Raw genomic sequence first — 26,079 nt, forward strand, 5'->3', positions numbered from 1 at the left:
TCAGGATACCCACCAGCCAAATGCATTTTTACTCGTGTTATTCCTCCACCCTTGCCAATGTATTCACAATAAATACATTGTCAATGATGATGGTTTCCATCTAGCTTTCTAGCATGAACATATGCATCATCATGTGGCTGTTCCTTTGGTGCCATGATCTTACCAAATTTAAATCAAATAAACTATAAAGTATAAACATATTAAATTAACCAAATATCGATCATAAATCACTAATCGTAATATTAAGTAATTTTATTAAAACGTAATTAATCATATTTTATCATCATAAATATGTTACATGCATAAAAGAAGTATTAAAATCATTAGATACACTAATTATACGATTAACATAGTTAATTTTTCACTAATTACTTCTCTTTCAACACTATAAACATGACAAACACCCTAATAGGTATTAAAGATATTGGATTGACATAAAATCGAACAAATTTTGATTAAATCATCATTAAAATGACTAATCGCGGTATTAAATAACTTTAACAAAACATAATTAAACTTATTTTACCATCATATATACGTTGAACACATAAAAGAAATATTAAATATATAATTTTAATCCAATATGATTCAAATTATGATAAAATCATCATTTATCTACACTAATTATACGATTAATATAACTAATTTTTCACTAATTACTTCTTTTTCACCGCTATAAACATGACAAATACCCTAATAGGTATTAAAGGCATTGAATTGATATAAAATCGAATAAATTTCGATTAAATCATCATTAAAATGACTAAAATATGGATGTATCTGTTTCTTTTCATAATATATGAAATAGTATTCCAATCTTTGGCAAACCCTAAGAGGTTGATCCCTTCAAAGTGATCAACAAGGTCGATCCCCTCGAAGTGATCATCCTTTTTTTTTTCCTTTTCTTCTATAATAAAACCCTAGGGGTCCTATCAAAATGCTTGTGTGATTGTTTCTTTTGTTGTTTGTGTAGTTGTTATGTACTATTTTCCTTTGCAAATGATGAATTAAAACATCCAAATAAAAGAATAACTATGATATAATATTTCAAAAAATCAATATTCCATAAGCCATGAAACACAAGTAAATTTCACCATCAGACATACAATGCCTATCCAAACAATGAAACTTCTCTAGACTTCTTAGTTGTTCAGTTTTCCTTGTAAAGTCAAAGGTCATAAATACCAAGCAAGTTACTGCACTATATGAGTATAAAATTTTTTAGTGATTTTACCAAGGAAAATAAGAAAGCAGTTTGATTCCTGCCATTAGAATAGCAAAGGTTCAGTTCTTGCCATTAAAATAGCAAAGGTATAAAAACATGACAGCTGGAATTAGAAGGTAATGCTATTGGATACCTGGAAACTGCTAAGTAAGGAATGGATAAAAACATACATACAGAATCAGTTAACTTTCAGCAATGTAAACAATTTCGAATATCCAAGTAGTAACCAGATCCAAAGGTCCTAGCAATACTTGTATATAATCCGGATAGTAAGCTTTGAGATATACCATGGTGTAACTCACAGCAGATTCGATATTGACTTCAACACCATGTCAAGCCTGTTAGTAAATGGAGTTAAGGTCTAAAAGGCACTCAAATTTCTGCTTTTACTGTCATGCAATGATATGTTACTTCAGTTATAATTAATAAGCATGGCGTACCAAATGAAGATACATCAATTAATGATAATTCTTGTAATTCTATATCAGATTTGGCCTATGGTACACTGATACCAGATGGCACATAAGTTATCACCTGGCCCAAAATGTGACACCCAACTGCTCCTTTCTAGAGGCAAAGCTTAAGTGATTTCTGACTAGAACATGAAAGACAGTATCAAAGCCAACCTAGGATTATAGTCATGGGACCAATGTTCAGCAGATAAAGGTGGTACAATAAGAAAAGCGTGAGGACTTCAACTTGGAGGTACTAATCGATCAATTCAGATGGAAAATATATACAAAACGTAAAGTGTTTGTGCAAAAAACATGAAGTATCTCTAATAAAGACCAATGTACAGAAAAAAAAAAAAAAAAAAAAAAAACTAGCAACAAATATGGTTTTCATGTTTACAAAATAGTGAACCAGATAACAAAAGCGTTGTTTGTGATTGTCGCTCTATGTAATAACCGCCAGCTAGCATTATTTTAATGCAACAGCAGGAGCTCAAGCATATATATGTAACATGAGAATAGCATTTACAAAGAAGAACTAAACATGTATAATATCTGGTGCAAGTACCAAAAAAGGGACACATTGTGGACTTCAAATGAATATCAACAGGAAATGCCCAAAATTGTGGTAGCAATACCAGCACAAGCAAAAGCTCAAATTACATTTGAACAGTCAGACACCTTTTGTTCTTAACATTGTCTAGAATCCAGAAAATTTTGGAACAAAAGCAGATATAATGGACAAGAAAATACAAATTACTACAATTTAAATCATCTGTTACCACCATGATCAAAATGGTGGCAAGTATACTTATCCATCTTAAGTAAAACAAGGAATGAAAATGGAAAAGATTTAAGTCATTCAGTGACCAGGTAATCCAAAGAAGATAGATAAACAAACTGATAGCAGAAGTGCCTGAGACGAATATTTTCTTGAAAGAGACAACTCAAATTTTAAAGAGCCTACACATATAATGTTCATAAATGGCAACTTTGCATAGACAAGAGCTAGAAAGATCATAAAATTGCACATCAGAAATGGGTGACAAAGGTTGTCACATTGTCAAGAGAAGGTGACGAAGAGCAACTATAACTTTGTCCTATATAACAAAATACAAAGAAGGAACCACTGAGATCAACTTTTCTGCAAATCTGTGTAGCAATGCTGCTTGATTTTAACTATTAAATTGATACCATAGCCATTTTTATATTTATATGGAAGAAAAACAAATATAAAAGACTGTTGATATAGCACTTCCACCTTCGAGAAAAATGTTAACTGGCCTCGGAAAAAAGAGGGCACATCCTTTGCATGTACGATTCACTGATTCCAAGTGAGATGTCCAAACCCATAGAAGAAAATAAGTCAGATTACCATAACTTTATTATTCACCTGCAGATAAAGTTGTAACAAGATCATCCTCGTTGACATTTCCTTGAGATAACAACAAAATCATAGGAAGCTTCAATCAGGAAATATAATAAGATACTACAAATCGTTTATCCAAAGTCTGCTTAGAACCTTATGGAGAACCTTTAACTTCTGTACTATAATTTCAACCTGCACATTCCTAATGACCATAGCAATCGTGTAATCTGCACCACCTGGGAATTCAAAATAAACTATTGCAAATAAACAGGGCAATACGCAGAAGTATTGAAGGATCAAATAAATTTGCCCATCAAACACTAATATAGAATCTTGATTTTCCAAGAGAAAATGCAACCAGTCATACCAAATGCCCGTTCTTCATCTACTCCGCTATCTTTAGCAATGAAAGCGAAGACGTAACCCTAACAAAGAAATCCACACAAATAAGAGCGCACCAAATTCCTTAACTGCCACAAGGATCACAAAGCACCGACCAGATTAAACCTCGAATCCCTCACTTCATCCGCGAAGAGGGTCGGACGTCCCTCTGGAGTGCACGGATGAAGTGTCGGAGGCGGCAAGGGGCGGTGTGCCTCCGAATACTCCGGCATGGGCAGTGCGATCGGAGTCCTAAGGTTTGGATCGGAGAGGCGGGCGAAGGGAGAGGACGAGAGAGTGGGGAAAGCCGGGGGGAAATAAAAGCGGCAAGAAACTTAGGCGAATGTTCTTGAATTAGTTTTCATACACATATATTCGACGGATGAAGCTGCCAATAAAATATATTAACTGAGAATATCACTGAATCAATTAAAAAAATCAATTGATTCAAAAATCAATTAAAAATATATAACAAGAAACAAAAGAAAAAACATTATACATTAAAAAATCAATTAAATAACAAACCTTAATTTTGATGGAATGAGGTATTCATTAATTGGCCAAATAAAAGTTTGATCTTCGAAATATAACGCTTAATTTTCTTCATCGTCTTATTGAGTACGTTTTGCCAATATATAAAACAAGGCATAATTATCATCCACATGCATTAATTTTCACTCAGCATTAAGGGAAGCTAAAGAATAGATTACATGAAGGCAAATGTATCGGATAACTTTGTCACTGCAGGAAGTAACCCGAAATGAAGAAGAGAAAGCCCAGTAAGAGGCCGCCATATATCAGCAACGCCTTCTGCCCCGAGGTAAGGGAGTTGCCTCCTAGCCCGAACTGCTGGTTCTGCGCGAACCCGGCGATCTCCACGCTCTTGCTCTCGAAGAAGGACTTGGCGGCTCCGCAGGTGGGGCAGCGCCAGTCGTCGGGGAGCTTCTCGAACTGGAACCCCGGCGGGATCGGGTACGACGGATCGCCGGCGGCCTCGTCGTAGCGGTACCCGCAAGAGCGGCACTCGTAGATGCCTGTGTTGAGGACCGCGAAGCGCTCCTCGAGGCGGCGAGGGTCGAGCTTCTTCTCGTCTTCTGAGGGTGATGGCTCAGGGGAGCTGCTGGTGTCGTCTGGTTGGGAGGAGAGGGGCTTGTCCTCCTTCGAGACATCGACGGAGGACACGGCAAAGTGTAGGTGTGGCGAAGGTTTAATGGGGTAGGCGGAAACCTTGGAAGTGAGGCAGGGAAGAGGAAGGCTGGTTTTGGTGGGCTTGGAGGAGTGGAGGTGGTGGAAAGGGAAGGCCAGTCTTGCTGTTGCTGAAGCCATTTCTTCTTCTTTGTCTCTCGTCTCTTCTCTGTCTGAATTTGTTTGATCAAAGGATTGAGGAGAGAATTCTCGAAGGGACAGGGGAATCCATTGCAAGCATATGCTCTATGCTTCAGTGGAAGAGAGAGAGAGAGAGAGAGAAAGAGAGAGAGAGGAGAAAGAGCTGGATAAGGTGGTGAGGTCATGAACTCTACGCACCACCAGTCGATTTCCATGGACGCGGGACGGGGGGACCGGATCAGCTGCACACCACAGACTCCAGGTAAACCACACCCTCCGCTAACCAAGCGACACGTAGACACGTTTGGGGAAGCCGAAGTGCCGACTCAATCCCGGTACTGGCTCGTGGTACCCGCTCGGGATCCTGTGCCTCGGTTTCACGCCACCAATCTGGAAACGTATTTTCGATTAGCGATCGTGAATCGTGGACCCCAAGGATGTAGACCAATGGAAATGTTCTCTTCTCTGTTCGGTGACTCTAGAGGAACAGGTCAACATGTCGTCTTTTGGGGGGAATACCATCACTGTAAGAGTTCTTTGGTGTTTTACCCAATCTTTCTTTTGCTAATTAAGGTATCTATAAGAGTACTTCGATGTTGGACTAAATCTTCAGTGGAAAATGTAAGCAGGAAACAGAAAATATTGAAAGCTGCTTGTGATGATCATCTAACATATTCTCTCTAAAAATATAATGTTTTCATACAAAGGGTACACATGTTGGATGACAGGAGCATGGCATACTTAGAATTAGTGACATGGATTACAGCTTCGCATACTTCTTGATAGTCTCTGCATAGTCCTCGACGGAATGAGGCGCTTGTCGATAGCATAACAGAGTGACCTTCGATGTCGATAACAATGCTTTGCTTCCCGAGGGAGAAGGGTCAATCTTCCTTATCTGCACCTCCCAAACCTTCTTAACATCAACAACCATGCTAGCAACGCTTAGTGGATCAATTATCATGTCAACAAATCATCACAAACGATTAGCATGCACTGATGAAAATATTACTGCCAAGAAAACCTTAATTGCTTTACAGTCTGCCTTTAGGTATCTCTGGACTGAAAACTTTAGATTTGGTCCTTTTTCTAGCATAGTTTGTAGCAGCTTGATGTCACTATGGTAGAGAATCTTATTACCAGGGCTTCGCAAGACACCAGTTGATGCTTCACACACAATGCATGTTTTGTTTTATGACCTGCAATTCCTTGAACTTATTTGATCTCTTAAGAAGTTATTTCTTGTCACATAAGAGTTCCTTTTTGTTTGTTGGGCATGGGAGAAAGGAGAGGAGTAAGGTCAGAAAGGACGATCATTGTTACAATTGGCATGAAAAAAATGGTGGATTGAACAATCATTTTCATTTTTGGAAACATGAAGATAAGATGAGACTTTGTTTCTTTTGTTTATAGGAAACATTGTGATGTGCATTGGTCTCATTGCTGTCATTGGGTGATGCCATATGAATTGTTGTCTCAAAGGGAATATACAAACAGTCAATCAACACCCATCACACAATCAATCAATCAACGCTCACCACACAAGCGCCACATAAGGCCCATGGAAGGAAAAAGCCTGCCACCCACTTGTCCGAATGGACAGGAGTCCAAGGGACAACTCGAGACGATTATAAACCACCTCTCAAATGGAATATTCTTCATGGGTCCATGAGTAGCTCGGGCAATTACAAATAGCCTCTCCTATAAAATATTCATGAGAATATTTTATCTCTCCAATGTCAAGTATAAAAACACACCCTCAACTCCAAGTAGAGAGGCGTTGAAATCAAGAACATAAATCCACAAAAAATGACCTCAGAACTAACTTGAGTGTAGGAGGGACTAGCTCGAGAAGCCTCTCCTAACTTCGATCTTTGTGCAAGATCGAACAATCCTACACATAAGAATTAGGGCCACGATGGGTTGACAAATACGTCAATGATATTTTCCCCAAATATTTTGGCATTAGAGGAAGGGCCCGATATCATAGGAGAGTCTGTGAGTCGACCCTGTCAATGAACTCTCGGGTGAGGAGGCTCCGCCCCCAACTCATAGCACTTTTGTTCAAACAGGGCAGCAACCACCCCTTCGCTACGTGGATGCATCCACTTTGATGCAAATACATATGCAACCGATGCAATACTGGCACCCATTCAGTGACCCGAGACTCTCGCCCCTAGGAGTGTCACAGGGCTATGTACTCATCCCTCACTTAGCATTCTTGAACCTCACTTAGTAAGTGCAAGCTTTAGTCGACATGATGCAGGTTGTTGCCCCAGTTATGCGCTAGCTAGCCCAACAAGCGATGCCACCACCTCAACCGTGGTTGGCAACTCAACAACCATCGCCATCGACATCCGTTGGGGTCCCCCACCCGACGAGTTGCCAACATCCTATGGGCATTTGAGGCCCACCGAACCACCGGTCGAGGGAGCGCCTTGCTCCCCGACGATGGAATTCAGTAGACCGCCCCACCACTGGCCTACTCCGCTCGAAACCGAGACCCACTCAACCGATTTAATAGACAACTCTTTGAGGATCCAACTATAGCAAATGGACTAGCGTTTGGAAGAGATGCATTGGTCACCATTTATCCAGGAGTGAGGGGCAAGTCTACCCCACCTCACGTCGTTCACCATTTATCTAGGACATCTAGGAGGAGTTGATCCCAACAAACTTTTGCCTCCCATTTGACGATGTTACTGGCCTAGTGGAGCACGTCGTTGCCTCCTGGGCACAAATGTCACTATATGACACTTCGAATACCCTAATGAGCTGTAACTTCTCGACCACCTTAAGAGACCTGACAAGAGAGTGGTATGCTCGTCTAAAACCGCTCTCCATTAGCTGCTTTGGTTAACTTACAAAAGAGTTCGAGCTCCACTTCCTCGGGAATGTGTGCTCGAGGCCATCGACAACGATGCTTCTCGAGCTCAGACAAGGCAAGGAGGAGACACTCTCGGACTTCGTCACCCAATTCACCAACGAGATTCGAGGTGTGGATAATACTCACCCGTTGCTCATGATCTAGTCCTTTATAATGGGACTGATGCCCTCTCACCTCTTTTGGTCATTGGTGGAGAGGACAACGGTGACAATCCCCAAGGTACTTCAAAGGGCTAATTAATACATTCTCATCGATGCAATGGTCTCGGGTAAGCATGGAGAGCCTCACAAGAGACCTAGGCAGAAGCGACCATAATCTGCCCCCGTCTTGAGGTCACCACAACGGAGAAGTGAACAACCCGACCTGCCTCGCCCGAGGTCCAAACTGACCCTCGTGAACTTGACCAGGACTGAAATTTTTTTACATTTAAAAGAATTGGGCCTACTGAAAAACCCACGACCGATGAGGACTCTACTGAAGAAAAGAGACAGATCCAAATACTATCGTATCTACTTGCATTATGGCCATGGCACAAAGGACTATCATGATTTAAAAGAACAAATTGAATATCTTATTTGTCAAGAGCACCTTGGGTGGTTCATCCGAAGACATTAGGAGCCATCACCTTGGTCTCATAGGCCAATTGAAAGGCAGATCGATGTCACCATCGGTGAACCAACCTCGGGAGGAGATAGCACCTCGAGTTGCAAAGCTTATGCCTGAGCCACAATTGGGAAGCACCCCAGGACTAGGACAACCAAGAAATAACTTTTAGAGAGGGAAAGAAAAAGTGCCTCGACTCGAACCACGATGACGCCTTAGTGGTCTCCATGAGAATGGTCAATGCTTGGGTAAAAAGGTTCGTGATTGATACAAGTAGCTCTGTTGACATCCTCTACTTCGACACCTTTCAAAACTTGGGTTCTCGACTAATAACCTCACCTCTACGGCTTCTTCATTGACGAGATTCACGGGTGACTCAATCTCCCCTCACGAGACCATGAGCCTACATGTCACGTTTGGAGACGAACTATGCTCCAAAACAATTATGACCAAGTTCATGGTCGTCAACATCCCCTTAACATACAACGCCATCATAGGCCGACATACGTTGAATAGGATATCGGTAGTGGTGTCGACCTATCACATGATTATGAAGTTCCCGACCAACACCAACATTGGAAAATTGAGGAGCAACCCGAGGGAGTCCCATTGGTGCCACCTCACAATGATCTCCTTACCAAAGAAGGTCCGACCTGAGGTACCACCTACATACCCTCGAGATTCCGCCAAATCTTATCTACACCCGAAAACGATGGAGTCGTTAATTAAAACACCCCTGGACAAGGCCCATCCAGATCTGGTCGTCAAGGACGAGGCAAGGTTACCCAACGAGAAGCGAGGACAACTTATCAGCTTCCTCAGAGAGAACATCGAGGTGTTTGCATGGTCGCCAAGAGATATGTCAAGAATTGATGCGAGTGTGGCCCAACGTCGCTTGAACATCTCCTTAGAGGCATGGCCAATCAAACAAAAGCCTCACAAGTTTGCTCCCGACTACCAACAAGCAATTAGCAACAAAGTAGACAAGTTGTTAGGAGTGGGGTTTATTACCGAGGTGCAGTACCTGTAGTGGCTCGCCAATGTTGTACTTGTCAAGAAGTCAAATAGAAACCGAAGAATGTGTGTTGACTATATTGATCTTAACAAGGCGTGTCCAAAGGATAACTATCCACTCCCTCGGGTTGATCAATTGATCAACGCCACCTTAGGTCATGAGCTCCTCATATTTATGAATGCATTCTTGGGGCATAACCAAATATGGATGGCACTAGAAGATTGGGAACACATCCTTCATCATCGACCAAAGCACTACTGCTACCGAGTCATGCCATTTAGATTGAAAAACATAGGGGCAACATATTAAAGGATGGTGAATAAAATGTTCAAGCACCAGATCGAGAGAAATGTTGATAGTTAAGAGCAAAAAGACTAACTCATATTTGGCAGACTTGGCTGAGAGATTCTAAATCTTAAAGAGGTGCAACATGCGTCTTAATCTGACTAAGTGCACTTTCGGAGTCAACTTAGGAAAATTCCTTAGGTTCATCGTGTACTAGAAGGGGATAGATGCAAACCTCAAAAAGGTACAAGCAATATTGGAGATGCATCCACCCCATTTGATCAAAGAAATTCAACAACTAACAAGGCGAATGGTGGCACTCAATTGGTTCCTATCCCAATTTAGTGATAAGTGCCTACCCTTTTTTTGATCCCTTATTAACTCGAAGGGTTTCTTGTGCACCGAGGAATGCTAGGAGGCTTTTGAAAGACTAAAGTACCACTCGCCCAACTACCGTAGCTCTTCTCCACCTCGGGAGAGACCCTCAGTCTCTACCTTGCTACCACCATCTTGGCAATTAGCTTCGTGCTAGTTCAAGATAATGCGAGAGTTCAAAAGTCTATTTATTATGTTAGCCACGTCCTAATGCGAGAGTTCAAAAGTCTATTTGCTCTAGTGCTTGCAGCGAGAAAGCTTCGCCCATACTTTCAAGCACATGTCACATAGGTCATCACCAACCAGCCACTCCGACAAGTTCTGTCTCGGTTTGTCATCTCAGAGCAACTACTAAAATGGTCCGTAGAGCTGAGCGAGTTCGACATATGGTATGCGCCGAGGATTGCCATAAAAGCATAGTTGGCAAATCTTATCTCGGAGCTGACTCCCCCATTCGAAGATGGTAGTAATAGCCCCAATGGCATGGATACTATTTATCAATGGCTCAGCCACTTTGGAGAGGGGCAATGTCGGCCTCCTCTTGAAGAGCCCGAACCAACAAGTGTATGAGCAAGTCCTCCGATTCGAGTTCAAAATTTCCAACAACGAAGCCGAGTACAAGGCACTCATCTCGAGGCTCTGACTCGCTTGAGCACTCTTAAGTCTAAGACCTAACTGTGTTTAGTGACTTAGAATTAGTTGTGAGCCAAGTAGAGAGGAGTTACGAAGCCCGAGATGCAATCATGGCAAAGTACCTCGCCAAGGTGCAAAGATTAGCTCACAACTTCTCTTGACTCCATGTGTTTTGGGTTCCCCATAAAGAAAATACCTAGGCTAATGTGCTCGTCTGATTGGCATCCACCCAGACTCCAGAACAAAGCTGGCCGCTGGTTGAGACGCTATCCACCTAAACCATTTAGAAGCTCGACGTGGCTATGATCGAGGAGGAACCGAGCTAGATGAACTAGATCCTATGCTACAAAAAAGATAGGACGCTCCCAATTAACCTCGTAGCAACCCGAAGAGTCAAGCACCACCAACTATGGTATTGCCTAATCAATGATCACCTGTTTTGTAGGTCCTTCAACCAACTGCTCCTCAGATGCTTAACTCTCCTAGAGGTTGAGACGGTGCTTGCCAAGGTGCATGAGAGTATCTATGGAGAGCACATCGACAAATGGACTCTCACCTTTAAGGTGCTACGGTAGGGGTTCTACTAGCCCACATTACGTAAAGATGCAATTTCTTATGCCTACAAGTACCATAGGTGCTAAGGGTTTGCTTTGATACCATGTTGACCTGCAGTCCCCTTGAGCCCGATCGATTGTAGGTGGCTATTCGCCTAGTGGGGTATGGACCTCCACGAGTCCTTCTCATTGGCCTTGAGCCAACGAAGGTTCTTCATCGTGTGAGTAGATCACTTCACGAAGTGGGTAAAAGCCAAGCCACTGGCATCAATAATCGAGAAATAAGTCGAAGGATTTGTATGGAAGAATATTATCACCCACTTAGGGACCCTGAAAGCCCTTATCATCGATAATAGGACTCAATTCAACAACCCAAAATTCAAGGAGTTTTGCTAGTCTTACGGGATTCATCTAAGATTCAGCTCGGTGGCTCATCCTTAAACCAACGATTTTGCCGAGGTTACCAACCAAGCCATTTTCGAAGGTCTCAAGAAGCAAGTCATCGGATCAAAGGGTCTCTGGGTGGACGAGTTGCCGAGAATCTTATGAACCTCTTGGATGACACCTAAGATCGGGTTAAGAGAATCATTATTCAACTTAGTTTTTGGTACTGAGGCTGTTCTGCCACCCGAGATAGTCTTCTCGACACCTCGTGTCGAAAACTTCGATGAGGAAGCCTTTGAGGTAGAACTTCGAGTCGAACTTGACCTAGTCAGCAAGACCTGAGCAACTACACACCTACGAATGTCGAGGTACAAAAAGGCAGTGGCCAAGCTCTACGACCGAAATGTCCGGCTCGGGGGAATTCAGCTAAGATACCTGGTGCTCTGCAAGGCCGAGATAAGTGACCCAACCTGATCTCGAGGGAAGCTGGCGCCTAACTAGGAAGGACTATATCAAGTCGTCGAAGTCGTTTGAGATGAGACATATCATCTGGTGTTGCCGAGAACATGGCACATTCCAAACTTGAAGTTTTATCCTTAAGGCCTCCTTCGGGTTCGGCTAAGGCATACTTTAAACTTGCAAAATACATCTTTAATAAAGGAAAGGTGTAATTTCATTGCTCCAAGAGGTATTAGATCAAACAGATTGTGCCTATACAACCAAAACAAGGCACTAACCTACAAAAATGTACAAGAAGTGCTCTACAACCAAAATAAGACATCGATCTACAAAATAAAGAGAGCCATGAACCTCCTGCATAGGTTAGATAAACCGACTCCATAACTCCAAAAGCAATCGGGTAATGAATCAAGCATTTAGTCGAGGCAATGAGTCGAGGTTATAGTCGAAAGACATCTTGCTCTCTATCTGGACATTTTGGTCCTCGAGATAGTTGATGAAGGGGTTCTCCTCAAGCTTCATCTCGGGATACCTCGCCTTAAAGCAAGCTAAGACGATCAGGTACTTGAACTGGTATGAGGCAACCCCTAACCTCTCTAGCCCCTTTATAAACTTGATAGACACCTTGTAATCGGTAATCACTTCTTCTCGATGCCTTAGCACCTTATTCTGCTCGGCTTGTAGCATTTCCCTCAGCTCCCAAGCTTACTCTCCGTCGCGACAACCTTTTTTTTTCGAGTTTCGAGCCGTGCGCCTTCATCGAGTCCAATTCTCGAACGAGCTACAACAGCTCATCCTCCATGACCCAGTTCCGACCCCAAACCTCCTTCAGCTGTTTGCAAAAGTGGCATGCCCTCGCTCGACTTTCTCTAGCTACCATGCCGGCTCGATCCCCCGAGCCTTCACATTAGCAATGACAGAGGGGTCTGCTCCCGCCTTCTCTAACTTCTCGACCTCCGCTTTTCCCATGCCTGTTGGTCAATAACAATGCTAGCATCTCGTACACAGTTGAGCAAGGTCATCACATAATGATGGTGTTGTAAAAGTAAAGACGAGTGGTTAAGCAGTGTAGAAAACTGAGAAAAGCTAACCACGACCCGGCTTACTAGTACTTCGTTGTGATGGCCATGGTTGAGCAACACCTCCGAGGGGGAGCAGTAGATCTGTTTCGCCACCTCCAAACATAGGGATCCACGGTAGTACCACTCTGAGGCTTCCCCATCGCCCCACACCTTATGCCCCTCCTACAAGCCCTCCCATTTGGCTGAAGTGGTGCACTTGAGGTTGGGTCGGGTAGATTGGCTACTGTCAAAGCCGCGAAAGCCCAAGACTTCCCCCTGCACAAGTCGACCATCGGCCTCGTTCTTTCCCCCTCTTGTCCCGAGGGGGACCTGACCCGTGTAAAGATAAATCCACTACGATTGAGACGCAAAGCCAAATGTGACTGAGACACATGAGTCGAGAAAAATTGATCGTGTTAGAAGACCTGCTATGATAGAGGAACATAATGCTCATAACCTCCCTTTAGACCTAGCTGCTGTCGAAGTTTCATCTATAAATAGTTCATAGTTAATATTAAACGAATAGCTAATAGATAAGATCAGCTAATAGCTAAAATTTTGTAGTTTCCTCAATCAAGGCGAATGGCGCCTGAGTCGCATAAGTCAGAAAAATCTGATATGCATGAAGACAAATCCGCTACGACGGAGGCACAAGACCAAATGCGTCGGAGTCATGTAAGTTAGGAAAACTCGACCCGCGTGAAGATAAATCCGCTACGATGAAAGCACAAAGCCAAATACACCCAATGCATGAATTGAAAAAACCTGATCCCCACCAAGATAGATCTGCTACGACAAAAACACAAAGCCAAATGTGCCCGAAAAGCGTAAATCAAGAAATCTGGACCCGCACCAAGAGAAATCTGCTATAACAAAAACACAAGCCCAACATGCCCAAAACATCTAGATTAAAAAATCCCAACTAGCAAGACGCGATCCTGAATGCTCCTATGTTAGACAAAATAAACAACACGATTCGAACCCCTCTCGTAAAAGGCCCACATAAGGCCTATGGGAGGAAAAGGCCCAGATGGCTTGCTGCCCACTTGCCCACGTGGACAGGAGTCCAAGAAGCAACTCGGGCCAGTTACAAATCATCTTCCCTATGAAATATTCATAGGAATATTTTGTAGGAATCTAAGGGGCAGCTTGGGGCAGTTACAAATTACCTCCCCAGTAAAATATTCATGAGAATATTTCATCCGTCAAATATAAAAACACACCCTCAACTCTAGGTATAGGGGCGTTGAAATCAAAAACATAAATCCACAAAAGTTGACTTTGGGACTAACTTGAGCGAGGGATCAACTCGGGAAGTCTCTCTCGATTTAGTTCTTTGTGCAAGTAACAACACCTTGGAGCCACCTTGGTCACCACCTCGAACAATCCTATGTATACGTATCAAGGCCACGTCAAACTAATAACGATGTCAACGATATTTTCCCAACACTGTCTTATAGGAAACCATGACTTTGGGCTCATAATATCATCGTAGAACATAGTGATGCCATATGAATTGCATAATTGATTTCGAATTCTGATGTTGTTAACTTGACTCTTAGTTTTTGTGCAGAAAAATAAGAATGCATACGTTTAACTCATAATTCCGATGTATAAACTTATCATTGTATGGAAGCAAAAACAAAGGTTGATTTCGAACATTGGGAACAGAAATGATTTCAACAGATGCCTAAGGTTGTTGATGTGATCATTGGAATGAATGAGGTGACTGTAAAAGACCTTAATTTAGCATATTATGTATTTATCAGATATAACCTCTGTCTTTTTGAAGAGAAGAGGAAGCGGACAATCACATCTGGGATTTCTTGTTGTCCACTAAACTCTCCCACCTAATCTTCTCCACCTTCAACTAATATATCGTCCACTAAAATTTATGGTAATCCACTATTAGAACTTTGGAACATGATATTTCTATGGATGAGTTTAGTGTAGTGTGTGCAGAAGATGAGATTGCTTACTTGGATGGCTCCGCCAACCTGAATGGGCTTCGCTTCCGCCTCTACTTCTTCGCCGAGCAGAGCAGCCTTGACGTGGTTGGTGCAGAGTTGGACGCCCGCCACTCGTCGGAACCCGGAGGCCACATAGGCTCCCAAACTGGCCACCGATTCCGCCACCAGAGCCGAGACTCCTCCGTTTAGGACGTCAAAGGGCTGACACAGTAAACACAACGATCAGAGAGGGCGCAGAGTTTGGCCAGAGGGGGCAGAGTTCTTCTACCTGGCAACACGTTTCGGTGACCTTGAGGCGGCCGGTGAGTTTCCCAGGCGAGATTAGCGTGTACTGGAAACCGAGGGCGTGGAGGGTGCGGTCGATGCTCGCCATCGGCGGCGGCGGCGACGAGGAGTCCTCTGCTTCGGTCATCTCTTCTTGGTTAGGGCGAACTACCGCGCCTACGGACCGCCCCTTTGACTTCACGTCACGATAGCCTCTAATATCCTCGGCTTGACGCTGCGACTTGAGTCACGACTGGCGAGGAAGGACGTGAAGTGCTTCCACGGACCGTCACAGATTGGAAGAGTGGGTAGAACCGGAATGTCTCTCTTCTCTCTGATGACACACGTTTCCTCGAGTTCTTCACTCACGCTTTCCGTATATTCTCACCTGCAGCATCATTGCTTACGAAAACTCGTTTCTGACACAAGCGTCTTGCCCTTCGCTTCTACATATATTTTTAAGTATCCTCGTTGACCTTCTTGCGAACACTTTCAGTTCGTCTTTGTTGACTGTGTCAGAATTTTGCAGCAGGCAGTTGGCGTGTGAGATTGTTTACATTAAAACAATCTTGTTTACATTATTTTTATTTTTTCTTGTTTTTTGGCGATTAAAACTTGAAACATTTCCTTGGAAAGCATGGCTTGTAATTGTTTTCAAAAAAGTGGAGTCAAAAGTATTCAGCTCCACTGTTTGCATTGACCCCTTTTTATTATTTGACCAAAAGAAGTTTGGACAAATTCTTGAGATTTTTTTTTATTTTCTCCTGAGTAGATTTTTTAATAATATTTTTATCTAATAATATTTTTTCTCTTTCTTTTTCAATGGATCGATTCGCCCTAGTTATACTGTTTTTAATAATATCAAAAAAATACTATTATATAGTAAACAACATTATAGTATATCATTTTTGTAAAAACACTATATTTATAGTGTTTATATTTTAATAAGCTAGAAAAGTATTATACTGTTATAAAAATACTATAATATATATTTTTTACTACGTTATAATATTATTTTTATAATTTCTGAAAATATTATAACATAATGTAAAGACATCATAACTAGAATAAAAAAAAGAAAAGAGAAAGAGAAAAATGATAGATGACTGGGGGTATTTCAAATGTTATATTAAAAAAATACTATTAGAAAATTATGAAAATGGAGCACTTTGGAATGACTTTTTTCTTAGATTTGGCAACAATTTTCTTCTTCTCTTCCTCTGTTCAACTCATGGTTACTCTTCTCCTCTCTTCTCTTCATCTGTGTGCTCTATCTTTGGTTTGCACGCTTGATGATAATGATGCATCTTTTCAGATTGACCAGATTGGATCGAAGAAGCAATACATTTAGTCACGTTGTTTTTGTGGCTGAAACAATTGCTTCGATGATTGAGTTCCATTTAGGTGGAACTCAATTGAGGACATTTGCGTTTTGAAGGGACAGCGTCTTGTCCATTCAAAGGTGAACACCTCGAACACCGGGCAACCTCAATACGCTACGGGTAGACTCTGCCTAACAATGAAGACTTTACAGAGGGATTCTCCACGCTATAGATAGCAAATTGATCTTTACATCAACAGGTCAAGAATTGTTGCTCTGGTGATGAGAAAAAGCTTTGGTGAAGCTGTAATAAGCATTACACTGTACTGTAACATGGTAATCTTAATCTTCAAGGATATGTCCTCTCTCGTTAGGTTGGTTTGGTTCTCGAGAGAACCATATTGGTCAGAGTCAATAAAGTTCAACGCTTAAAATCTTCGGTCTTCGGTCATCAAACCAAACATCGAAAAGGTTCTCCGGCTTGACCATTCATATGGATGCACAGTTAATTTCCTCAGCCAGCCAATGTTTATGCTGTGTGCTATAAATGCATCCTCACACACAGCCATTGTGAGATAGATAGAGAAAGAGAGAGAGAGATGGGAAGAGGGAGGAACACATTGCTTGCTCTGTTTGGCCTCAAGAGGATGCACGACCAAGGAGAGGAAGAGGCTGAGCCCAGGCATTCAAGAAAGGTTCGACCTGGGGACGGAGATGGACTGCATTGGTATGGCGAGCACGACGTAGACGTGAAGGCTAAGGAATACATCGACAAAGTCCACCGGAACTTGGCCTTGGACAGGCAAGACATGGAGGCCAAAGAGTTCATCGACAAGGTCCACCGGAAGATGAAGCTGGAGAGCCAAGCTGGTGCCCCCTGATGGCATGAAGCTGGCGATGCATGCAGCACAGTCTTCAGTCCCACCATGCTTCGTCTTCTTTCTCGTTGAATAAACCCCGTTGTGAAACTACATAGATATACGTACGTTATGTAAATAGACATACAAGCATATGCTTCATCATATGATGTAGGTGATCATTATTAGAATAAAGCTCCATGTCTTTTGGCTGTGTAAGGTATTCCTTTGAGATCTATGATCATTATTAGAATAAAGCTCCGTGTCTTTTGGCTGTGTAAGGTATTCCTTTGAGATCTATGGAGGAATCAACTCGAGAGCATGATGACAGGCAAAGATGCTTGAGGAGAGCACATGCTTCTGACAAGCCACGTTGCTGGCATTAGATCAACAGTGTAGAGGTGATGGTGGGTAATATTAATAAGGCTTGTAATGAGCATAATCTCATGTTTTCTCAGTTACTTAATCTTCCACATTTCATGCTTGCAATCCTATCCATGTAAGATGGATAAAACTCCAGAGAGGTATCCTCGACTTGTTACCTATCAAGACTAAACATCATCATAATGCAGTAACCATTGCATGATCACTCTCTCTTGCTGCAGTGTAATGGAATAGACTAAGGAATATAACTAGACTCCAATCCTGTAAGTACACCAAGTTGTACCTCCCTCAACTGAGCATTGTTCCTCAAAGACAACAACTTTGGCCATTGATTTTTTGGTGATCATCACTCACTCTGTACAGAGTGTAGGCAGTGATCAAAGTACGATTTGCCGGGAATCTCATGGGTGACAAGACCATATCACGTGGATGAAGGCAAGGTCTTTGCTTTTGCTCAGCTTAAACTAATGGCAATCATTGGAATACGGCATTAAATACCTCTGGAGAAGTAAGAGAAGCTCAAACAATTCATCCATGCCTACAGAAGTAAAATGGGTTAGTCTCTTTCTAATCATCCCATTAATGATTGAAGAGCATGAGACAGAAACAAGTGTGCATAATATCACCCAGAGAAGGCTTGAAAGGGAGAGCTAAAAGAAAGGTAGATGATGATCCATGTCCTTTGAGAAGGTTGGCAGAGTAGACAAGGAGCATTTGTGTGAGTTGGAGACCACTTTGGGTGAGATGCATGTGCTGTGCAAGCTTCGACTTGGAGACACCTCATGTTTCGGATCTTGCCTCCCAAGTGTTCCCCAGAGCTCACCCTCACCCTTCTGCTCTCTCTCTATGTATATATAAGCAGAGGAGGCATTTGAGTTGCAGAGACTTGTTGGTTTCGTGGGATGAAGGGCTCTTGGGTTCGCACCATCACCTCCCCCTTCAGGAAAGCATACACCATCTTCAACGCTCCCAGAGACAAGAAGCCCCAAGCTGGTTTGTGCCATCAGCTTCATCTTGCTCTGTTCCATCATGCTTTCTCTGCAGCTATAGATGCAGAGCTGAAGCCATGTGTTTGGTGATTTGTTTCAGGGGATGATCAAAGAGGATCGAAGCTACAGGGGGAGGTGATGGCGTGCACGTACGAGGATGTGCGAGTGATGTGGTCGATCCTCGACAAATCGAGGCCCAGAGAAGGCATAGCAGGCTCGTGAGGTAGGAAGATGAAGAAGTTATATACGTGGAATCTTTGTATGTTGGCCGAGTAGATTGAATCCCCATGAAGTCGAGAGAGAGAGAGAGAGAGAGATCCATGGCGAGATTCTTATTACTTTGTGATTATTCATGTGGCCGAGATTGTGTTCTGTTTGCTTTGCTACATCGATTTGTGATCGGAGCTTCTCGGCCGAGCTAAGGGTGATTGTATGTTCAAATCGAAATAGAATCGGGTCAACGATTCAATAATTTCGATTAGAATCATCAATTTCAAATCAAGTATATAAAAAAATAAAAAAAAAATTAATAAGTTATATTATAGCTAATATTTTAGATTTAAAAACTTATTCTGCGTTTAAATCTTGGTAAAGTATTTTAATTTTATTTTTTTTATTAATTGAATCAATAGATCAAATTGGAATCGGAACTAAGTTGATGGTTTTGATACTCGAACAATAGGAAGAAACTGACATCACTAACACTTAAGCTCAAACTTAGCCTGGCCATCCTAGCAATCTATCAACCATGTCCCTTTGACAAGTCGTAGTCGAATCCAAGGATATGTGGCTTCAATCGATCACACATGAACGAACGCCCAACCATCCAACCCTGTGAAAGACCTACTCACAACATGAGCTACAAAAACAACAAACGTTATATAATGCCCTCACCCAAAACATCGCACGAGTGATCTCGGATATAATCATTCCCAAACCACTTATAAAAAGAACTCCAAGGTTTGAATCATAAATATTTTTCACCTACTTGATCTCATCGATTAGGGTGACCGATCCAATCGATTTGATTGGTCTTGAACTTTCTAATTTTAGGAACTAACGTAATCGTTAGAAGGGCCATTGTCGGGAACACCCTTGACTTAATCTTATAGGTTTGGTTCGTCGGGAAATTGTAAGTTAAACTTCAAACAGACTTAGAATGGGCCTTAATGAGATCTGATTCTCCTCCCTAACTTGGACAACCAAAATATGACTTAAAATATTGGCAATAGAAGGAGAGCTACCAAGCATGTCTTAGGAAAATTTTGGGAGACCATCAAGGTCAAACTCTGATGATGCCAATCGACCAAATGCATCGAATGATCCAGGAAGACCAAGCCTAACGATGTCGAACGCCCTTCTGCCAAATCCCCCATTTCAGTTCTCCAAGAGTTGATCTTGTTAGAAAATTTGGATAAAGCATCACATGCATAGCAGAAGAACAGAAAGAATAAAAACCTATATTTCTCAAAAAATATCTTATCGTCATGCAATAATTAGTGTACTAAAAAAAACATAAAATCGAAAACTGTACATATATGTGAGATGTGTTACCTAGGGAGATCATATATCCCAAAAAAAATCTAAAATCTATAGGAGAGGATGAAGGAGATTAACTATTATCCTCTCTAGTGGTGATCCACACAATAGGTGCGACGACGATGCTCTTCAAATTGCAGCACGATCTTTCTCTCTACGTGCACCACGAATGCTACATTATGATCAAGAAGAGGTTGACCCTTCTTACTGTCCACATGCCTCAATCTTGGACTATCAATTGAGGGGGGGAGAGGAGTGTAAGGAAAATATGAGGGGTGGCCTAGAGGAGGCTAGCCTATGCCACCTTTTAGCCCCTCTTATTTATAGAGGTTCCTGCCCAATTGAGTACTAGATCTCTATCTAATCACTCAAACCTCTTAGATTAATGGATCTTTATCCAATAATCTCTATTTATTCTTATCGAGTCTTACCCAAAAGATCCAATTATTTAAGGGCTTGCTCGATATCTAATAAAATAGATGTTCTACTGGTTATCTTATATCTGAATTTCTACTCATCACAACACCTACTATAAGTGTGTGACCCTCTAGGCCCAATATCGAGCTGGTCAGAACTCCTTCTGACTCAGTATATTATTATATTCATAATAATTCACTAGACTCATCGACTCCGGACATATTAGTCCATTACATTATAGTCCCAAACAATACAGGAGAATCCAATCTATTGGACATGTCTGTCTTTAGTTATTGTGTATCTATATTTCCTCATCCATCAATATCCTATAGACCATATACTAGGTATGGTACTATCAGGCCCATACAAAATCTACTTTAGTCTCGCTTTAATCATATTCTCTTAGAGAACTCTTGCTCTCTCAATCCAAATGACCTTGGCTAGGGATTTGCCTTAGCAAGAACATACAATATATTTCTCTCATGGCACGAGAGTAGATGATCCTCTATCGACACTTAATTTTCCTCATAAGGTTGGCTACCACTCCCGATAACCATTTATGCAAGATCTAGAACTCTCAGAACTATAAGTCTGGTATCAAAGAGTGAAGTGCTCATATACGACATCCTTGATATTTCAAGTCTAAGGACTAGACAAATAATTGAGACCATAGAATTGTTGTCTAAAAGTGAGGTATCATTAACCATCCGATATTCCGTGAGTAGATCAATCAGCAAATTAATTCTCTAATGAGCACTTGCATTGTATCCCTACACGAGCAGCTATAAGACCAACTGCCTCTATCATATGGACATGTATACAGCACACCAATCTGTCCGCTTATCTTGATGTTGCTCTCGAGTAACCTATGACCATGATTATTTATGGTCTGTGTTTATTGGCGAATCGATCTCATTATTGTGATCTCATCACGATTCGATTCTCATTGCATAGATCCATGAATATTATAATATATGCAACATGCAACATAAAATGAGAAAATATCAATAATAATAATAAGCAAAGAGATTGTGTAGCGTGTCACACGTGTCATTACTCATGTGATTAGCTTATAGGGCACCTATGACTAGCAATCTCTCACTTGACCTAAAGCTAATCACTTGTGTATTTGATCCACATCAGACTTATATGACACTTAAGGTAATATGAGACAATGGCTTCTTCAGTGGATCTGTGATATTATCTTCAGATAAAACTCTTCTTACTACTATATCTCTACGGGCTACGATCTCTCTGATCAAGTAGAATCTCCTTAGAATGTGCTTGGACTTTTGATGAGACTTAGGTTCCTTCACTTGAGCGATTGCCCCGTTATTATCACAATATAAAAAAATTGGCTCCTTGTTACTTAACACGACTCGTAGATCTATAATGAACTTCTTCATCTAAACTTCTTCCTTTGCTGCTTCTATCATAGCAATATACTTCATCTCTGTAGTCGAGTCAATAGTAGTATCTTACTTAAAATTCTTCTAGCATACTACTCCTTCATTCAGGGTGAACACATACCCTAAGTTAGACTTACTATCATCGACATCAGACTAAAAACTCGAGCCCATGTAGCTCTCAAACCTAAGGCTACTTCCTCTATATACTAGTGAAAGATCCTTAGTCATTCTCAAGTACTTAAGGATATACTTTACTGCCTTATAGTGTTTCAAACCAGGATCTGCTTGACACCTACTCATAACACTTAGAGCATGTACTATATCAGACATAGTACGTAGCGTAGCATATGTGATAGATTCTATTACTGAAGCATAAGGTATTCTATCCATGTTTGCTCTTTTTTCAGGGGTCTTTGAGGACATACTCCTAGAAAGTAATATTCCATGTCTCATTGGTATGAGACATCTCTTGAATATTTTCATATCAAACCTTTTGACAATGGTGTCTACGTATCTGGATTGGGACAAGCCAAGCATCCTCTTAGATATATCTCTATAGATCCAAATCCCCAAGATATAGGATGTTTCCCTAAGTCCTTTATAAAGAAATATCTAGATAGTCAAGCTTTACCGTAGAGAGCATCCCTACATCATTCCTAATTATTAGGATGTCATCCACGTATAATACCAAGAAGGTGACAGTGCTTTCATTTACCTTCCTATACATACAAAGCTTATTCTCGTTCTTAACAAAGTCATAAGATATGATTGTCTCATTAAATCTTATGTTTAAACTTTAGGAAGCTTGTTTTAATCCATATATGGAACTAAGTAATATGCACACCTTATCTGAACTCTCCTTAGACACGAATCCTTCAAGCTATATCATATACACCTCATCCTCGAGATTATTGTTGATGAACGTGTTGAATCTCGAATTTTGATGATGAAATCAATTAATGAGTTTACGATCTAATCTGCATTTTGAGTGACACAGGACTTACTTTGATTAGAAAAGACAAATCGATTAAAGCAAAATGAATCAAATGTTGGGTCGGAGTAGAACATATCAGAAGATTGGATGTCGAGCCGGAAGATCGGTCGACATATCGGCAAAAGACTCCATGCCAGAAGGATCAGACATTGCATTAAGAAGATCAAACGTTACGAAGGTCAATATGTCGATTGGGTAATATGCCGCAATAGAGGATGATGCACCGAAAGAATCGGACGAAGCACCGAATGAACCAATGACATGCCGGACAACATAGGATTCATGCTTGTAATTATGTGTGCCTAGATCAAGTTAATTAGGTATAATTGAGTTAGTTTTGAGATAAAACAATGCCAACTCAATTAGGGGCTAATTGGGCCTGAATCAGGATTGAATTGACCATGTTGTTTGGCTCATTCAATGTCATATAGCAAGGTCTGGTGGTGTTACCACCAAACTAGGTGGTGGTATTGCCTAGTGTCAAAGAGTACTAGTGGTGGTACCGTCAAACTGGGTGGTGGTACCGCCCAGTGTTAGTGCTGTAGCCGGTAGTAACGTCCAGCACAAGCGGTGGTACCACTAGGCCCCGGAAAACCCGAGATGAAACCTTTTTTGGCTTTATTTTTGAAGTCATTTGGGGTTTATAAATACCCCAGCTATTCCTACATGGAGCTACTAGTCATAGGTGCCCTGTAAGTCAATTACGTAAGTGATACTACGTTTGATTTGACAAGCAATCCTTTTGCTTATTATTATTATTTGATATTTTATCACTTTATATTGCTTGTTGCATAAATATATTGTGATGCCCATAGATCTGCGCAATGTTAATTAGATCGTGATGAGATTATGCTAATGAGACTGATTTATCTTTAAACATAGACCCTAAATAATCTTATTCATAGGTTACTTGAGAGAGATATTGACATAACCAGATAGATTGGTGTACTATATACCTGTCCATATAATTGATGCAGTTGGTCTCATAGCTGCTCGTGTGGGGACATTATGATACAATGCAAGTGCTCATTGGAGAATGAGTTCACTGATTGATCCGCTCATGAAATGCTAGATAGTTAATGATATCTTATTGTCAGACAATGATATCTTATTGTCAGACAATGATTCTATTGTCCTAGTGGTGTACTTGGTCCTTAGACTTGAGACACTAAGGATGTCCTATATCAGTGCTCCACTATTTGATACCAGACTTATAAGTTTGGATGTTCCAAATCTAGTATAGTCGGTCATCGAGAGTAACAATCAACCTTATGAGGGCTATTGAGTATTGATAGAGGATCATCCGCTCTCGGTGTCATGAGAGAAATATTTTATGTGTTCTTGCTCAAACAAATCCTTGACTAAGGTTATTCGGATTGAGAGAGAAAGAGTTCTCTAGGAGAATCCGAGTAGAGCGAGACTCTAGTAGAAACCGTATGAGTTTGATAGCACCATGCTCGATATATTATCTTTGGGATATTAGATGGATGAGGGACTATAGGTATATGGTAATTGAGGATAGATAGGTCCAATCAATTGGATTCCCCTATATTGTTTGGAGACTACGGCGTAGTGACCTAGTACATCTGCAATCGATGAGTCAGTGAATTATTATGGAGATAATAATTCACTGAGCTAGAAAAAGTTATGATAAGTATGACTCATGGCCATCTTAATATTAGGCCTAGAGGTTCACACATATATGACAGGTATTGTGACGAGTAGAGGTTCAGATATGAGATATCCGTCGTAGCCCCTATCTTATTGGATATCCAATAAGCTCCTGAATTATTGGATCCTATGGATGAGATCCAATAAGAGCCAATGAGACATTATTGGATAGAGATCCACTAATCTAAGAGGCTTGGGTAGTTAGATAGAGATTCAATACCCAATAAGGTAGGATCCATTAGGGTTAAGTTAATATGAGACATCTATAAATACAAGCATTTGGTTTATAGGCTAGAGCTTCTCTTGGTTGTTATCTCCTATTCTCCTCTCTCATTCTCCTCCTCAAATAATAGGCCTAGAGATTTGAGGAGCATCGTCGCAGCTCTATTATGTAGATCACCGCTAGAGAGGACGCTTGACTTCCTTCATCCTCTCCTACAAGTCTATAGGGATTTAGGGATATATGATCTCCCTAGGTAAAACATAATCTTTCATATGCACAAGTTTCATTTTTTTGGATTTTGCACACTAATCTTTGCACGATAAATGAGCATCTTTTTGGGAAATATGAGAATTTTTTATTATTCTTCCGTTATGCATGTGATGTCACCCGTAGATTTCTCTATAGTGGTATCAGAGCCAAGTTGTTTGTGTGAAAGATTGATTTTGAACTATGTGTATTATGTTTTAGGAAGACTTTTATCGTCTAAATTGTTGACACAAAAGGTGAGAGAGGGCAGCAACTGTTACTTCCCTTACAGGTTGGCCAATGGCTGCTTGCAACTTTAGCTAAGGCCTGGCCACTTGTGTGTAGGTGGCCGACGAGCAATAGTCGGCTGCTTGCGGCTAGCAGCATATGGGTCATAGGCAAGCAATCGCGGGGGCAGTGGCACCTACAAGCGTAACGCCCATGGGCAGAGGCGTCCGCGGGGGCAACGATGCCTACGGGTGTTGCGCCCGCGAGTAGAGCCGCCCGCAGAGGCGACGGTGCCCATAGGGGCGACACACCCTCCCTTCAATGCAGTGGTCACCGCTGGCAAGGTGGCAACAACCACAACGTAATAGCAAGGAAAGAGGTTTTGGTTTTTTTTTGGCAAAAGATAGTTTTGTCCCATAAAATTTTAAAAATTTTAAATTCTATCCTTTTATCTAAATTATAAAAATACCCCTCATAATTTAAAAAATTATCTACATATCCCTAATTTCAAAAAAATATTAGTTAATTAAAAAATTTAATTAACTATTATTATTATCT

General features: G+C 41.3%; 2 protein-coding genes and 1 long non-coding RNA gene across 3 annotated transcripts; 1 reads left to right on the forward strand and 2 right to left on the reverse strand.

Moving 5' to 3' along the window:
* Positions 1-4,090: 4,090 nt before the first annotated feature.
* On the reverse strand, positions 4,091-4,901 carry LOC135638347 (uncharacterized). The gene has a single exon (XM_065151451.1). It carries the CDS (start codon positions 4,751-4,753, stop codon positions 4,166-4,168), a length of 588 nt encoding a protein of 195 aa, XP_065007523.1. The 5' UTR covers positions 4,754-4,901; the 3' UTR covers positions 4,091-4,165.
* Positions 4,902-5,412: 511 nt separating this feature from the next.
* LOC103985845 (1,4-dihydroxy-2-naphthoyl-CoA thioesterase 1) lies at positions 5,413-15,450 on the reverse strand. Its single transcript, XM_009403701.3, has 3 exons — positions 15,248-15,450; positions 14,989-15,180; positions 5,413-5,666 (listed from the first exon to the last, which is right to left on the reverse strand). The coding sequence occupies exons 1-3, from the start codon at positions 15,389-15,391 to the stop codon at positions 5,514-5,516; spliced, it is 489 nt and encodes a 162-aa protein (XP_009401976.1). The 5' UTR covers positions 15,392-15,450; the 3' UTR covers positions 5,413-5,513.
* Positions 15,451-18,389: 2,939 nt separating this feature from the next.
* LOC135638349 (uncharacterized) lies at positions 18,390-19,166 on the forward strand. Its single transcript, XR_010496595.1, has 2 exons — positions 18,390-18,798; positions 18,895-19,166. It is a non-coding gene; the product is annotated as an uncharacterized LOC135638349 (long non-coding RNA).
* The last annotated feature ends 6,913 nt before the right edge of the window (positions 19,167-26,079 follow it).

Source organism: Musa acuminata, chromosome BXJ3-5, assembly GCF_036884655.1.
Source record: "Musa acuminata AAA Group cultivar baxijiao chromosome BXJ3-5, Cavendish_Baxijiao_AAA, whole genome shotgun sequence".
NCBI classification, from domain to species: Eukaryota; Viridiplantae; Streptophyta; class Magnoliopsida; order Zingiberales; family Musaceae; genus Musa; species Musa acuminata.

What these genes read in the sequence shown, in the direction of transcription:
- LOC103985845 (XM_009403701.3), bottom strand. Translation starts at nt 15,391, where the DNA reads ATGACCGAAGCAGAGGACTCCTCGTCGCCGCCGCCGCCGATGGCGAGC. An exon ending in TCACCGAAACGTGTTGCCAG is followed by an intron (nt 15,181 to 15,247) that starts GTAGAAGAACTC and finishes TTACTGTGTCAG; the next exon opens with CCCTTTGACGTCCTAAACGG. An exon ending in AGGTTGGCGGAGCCATCCAA is followed by an intron (nt 5,667 to 14,988) that starts GTAAGCAATCTC and finishes GATGTTAAGAAG; the next exon opens with GTTTGGGAGGTGCAGATAAG.
- LOC135638347 (XM_065151451.1), bottom strand. Translation starts at nt 4,753, where the DNA reads ATGGCTTCAGCAACAGCAAGACTGGCCTTCCCTTTCCACCACCTCCAC.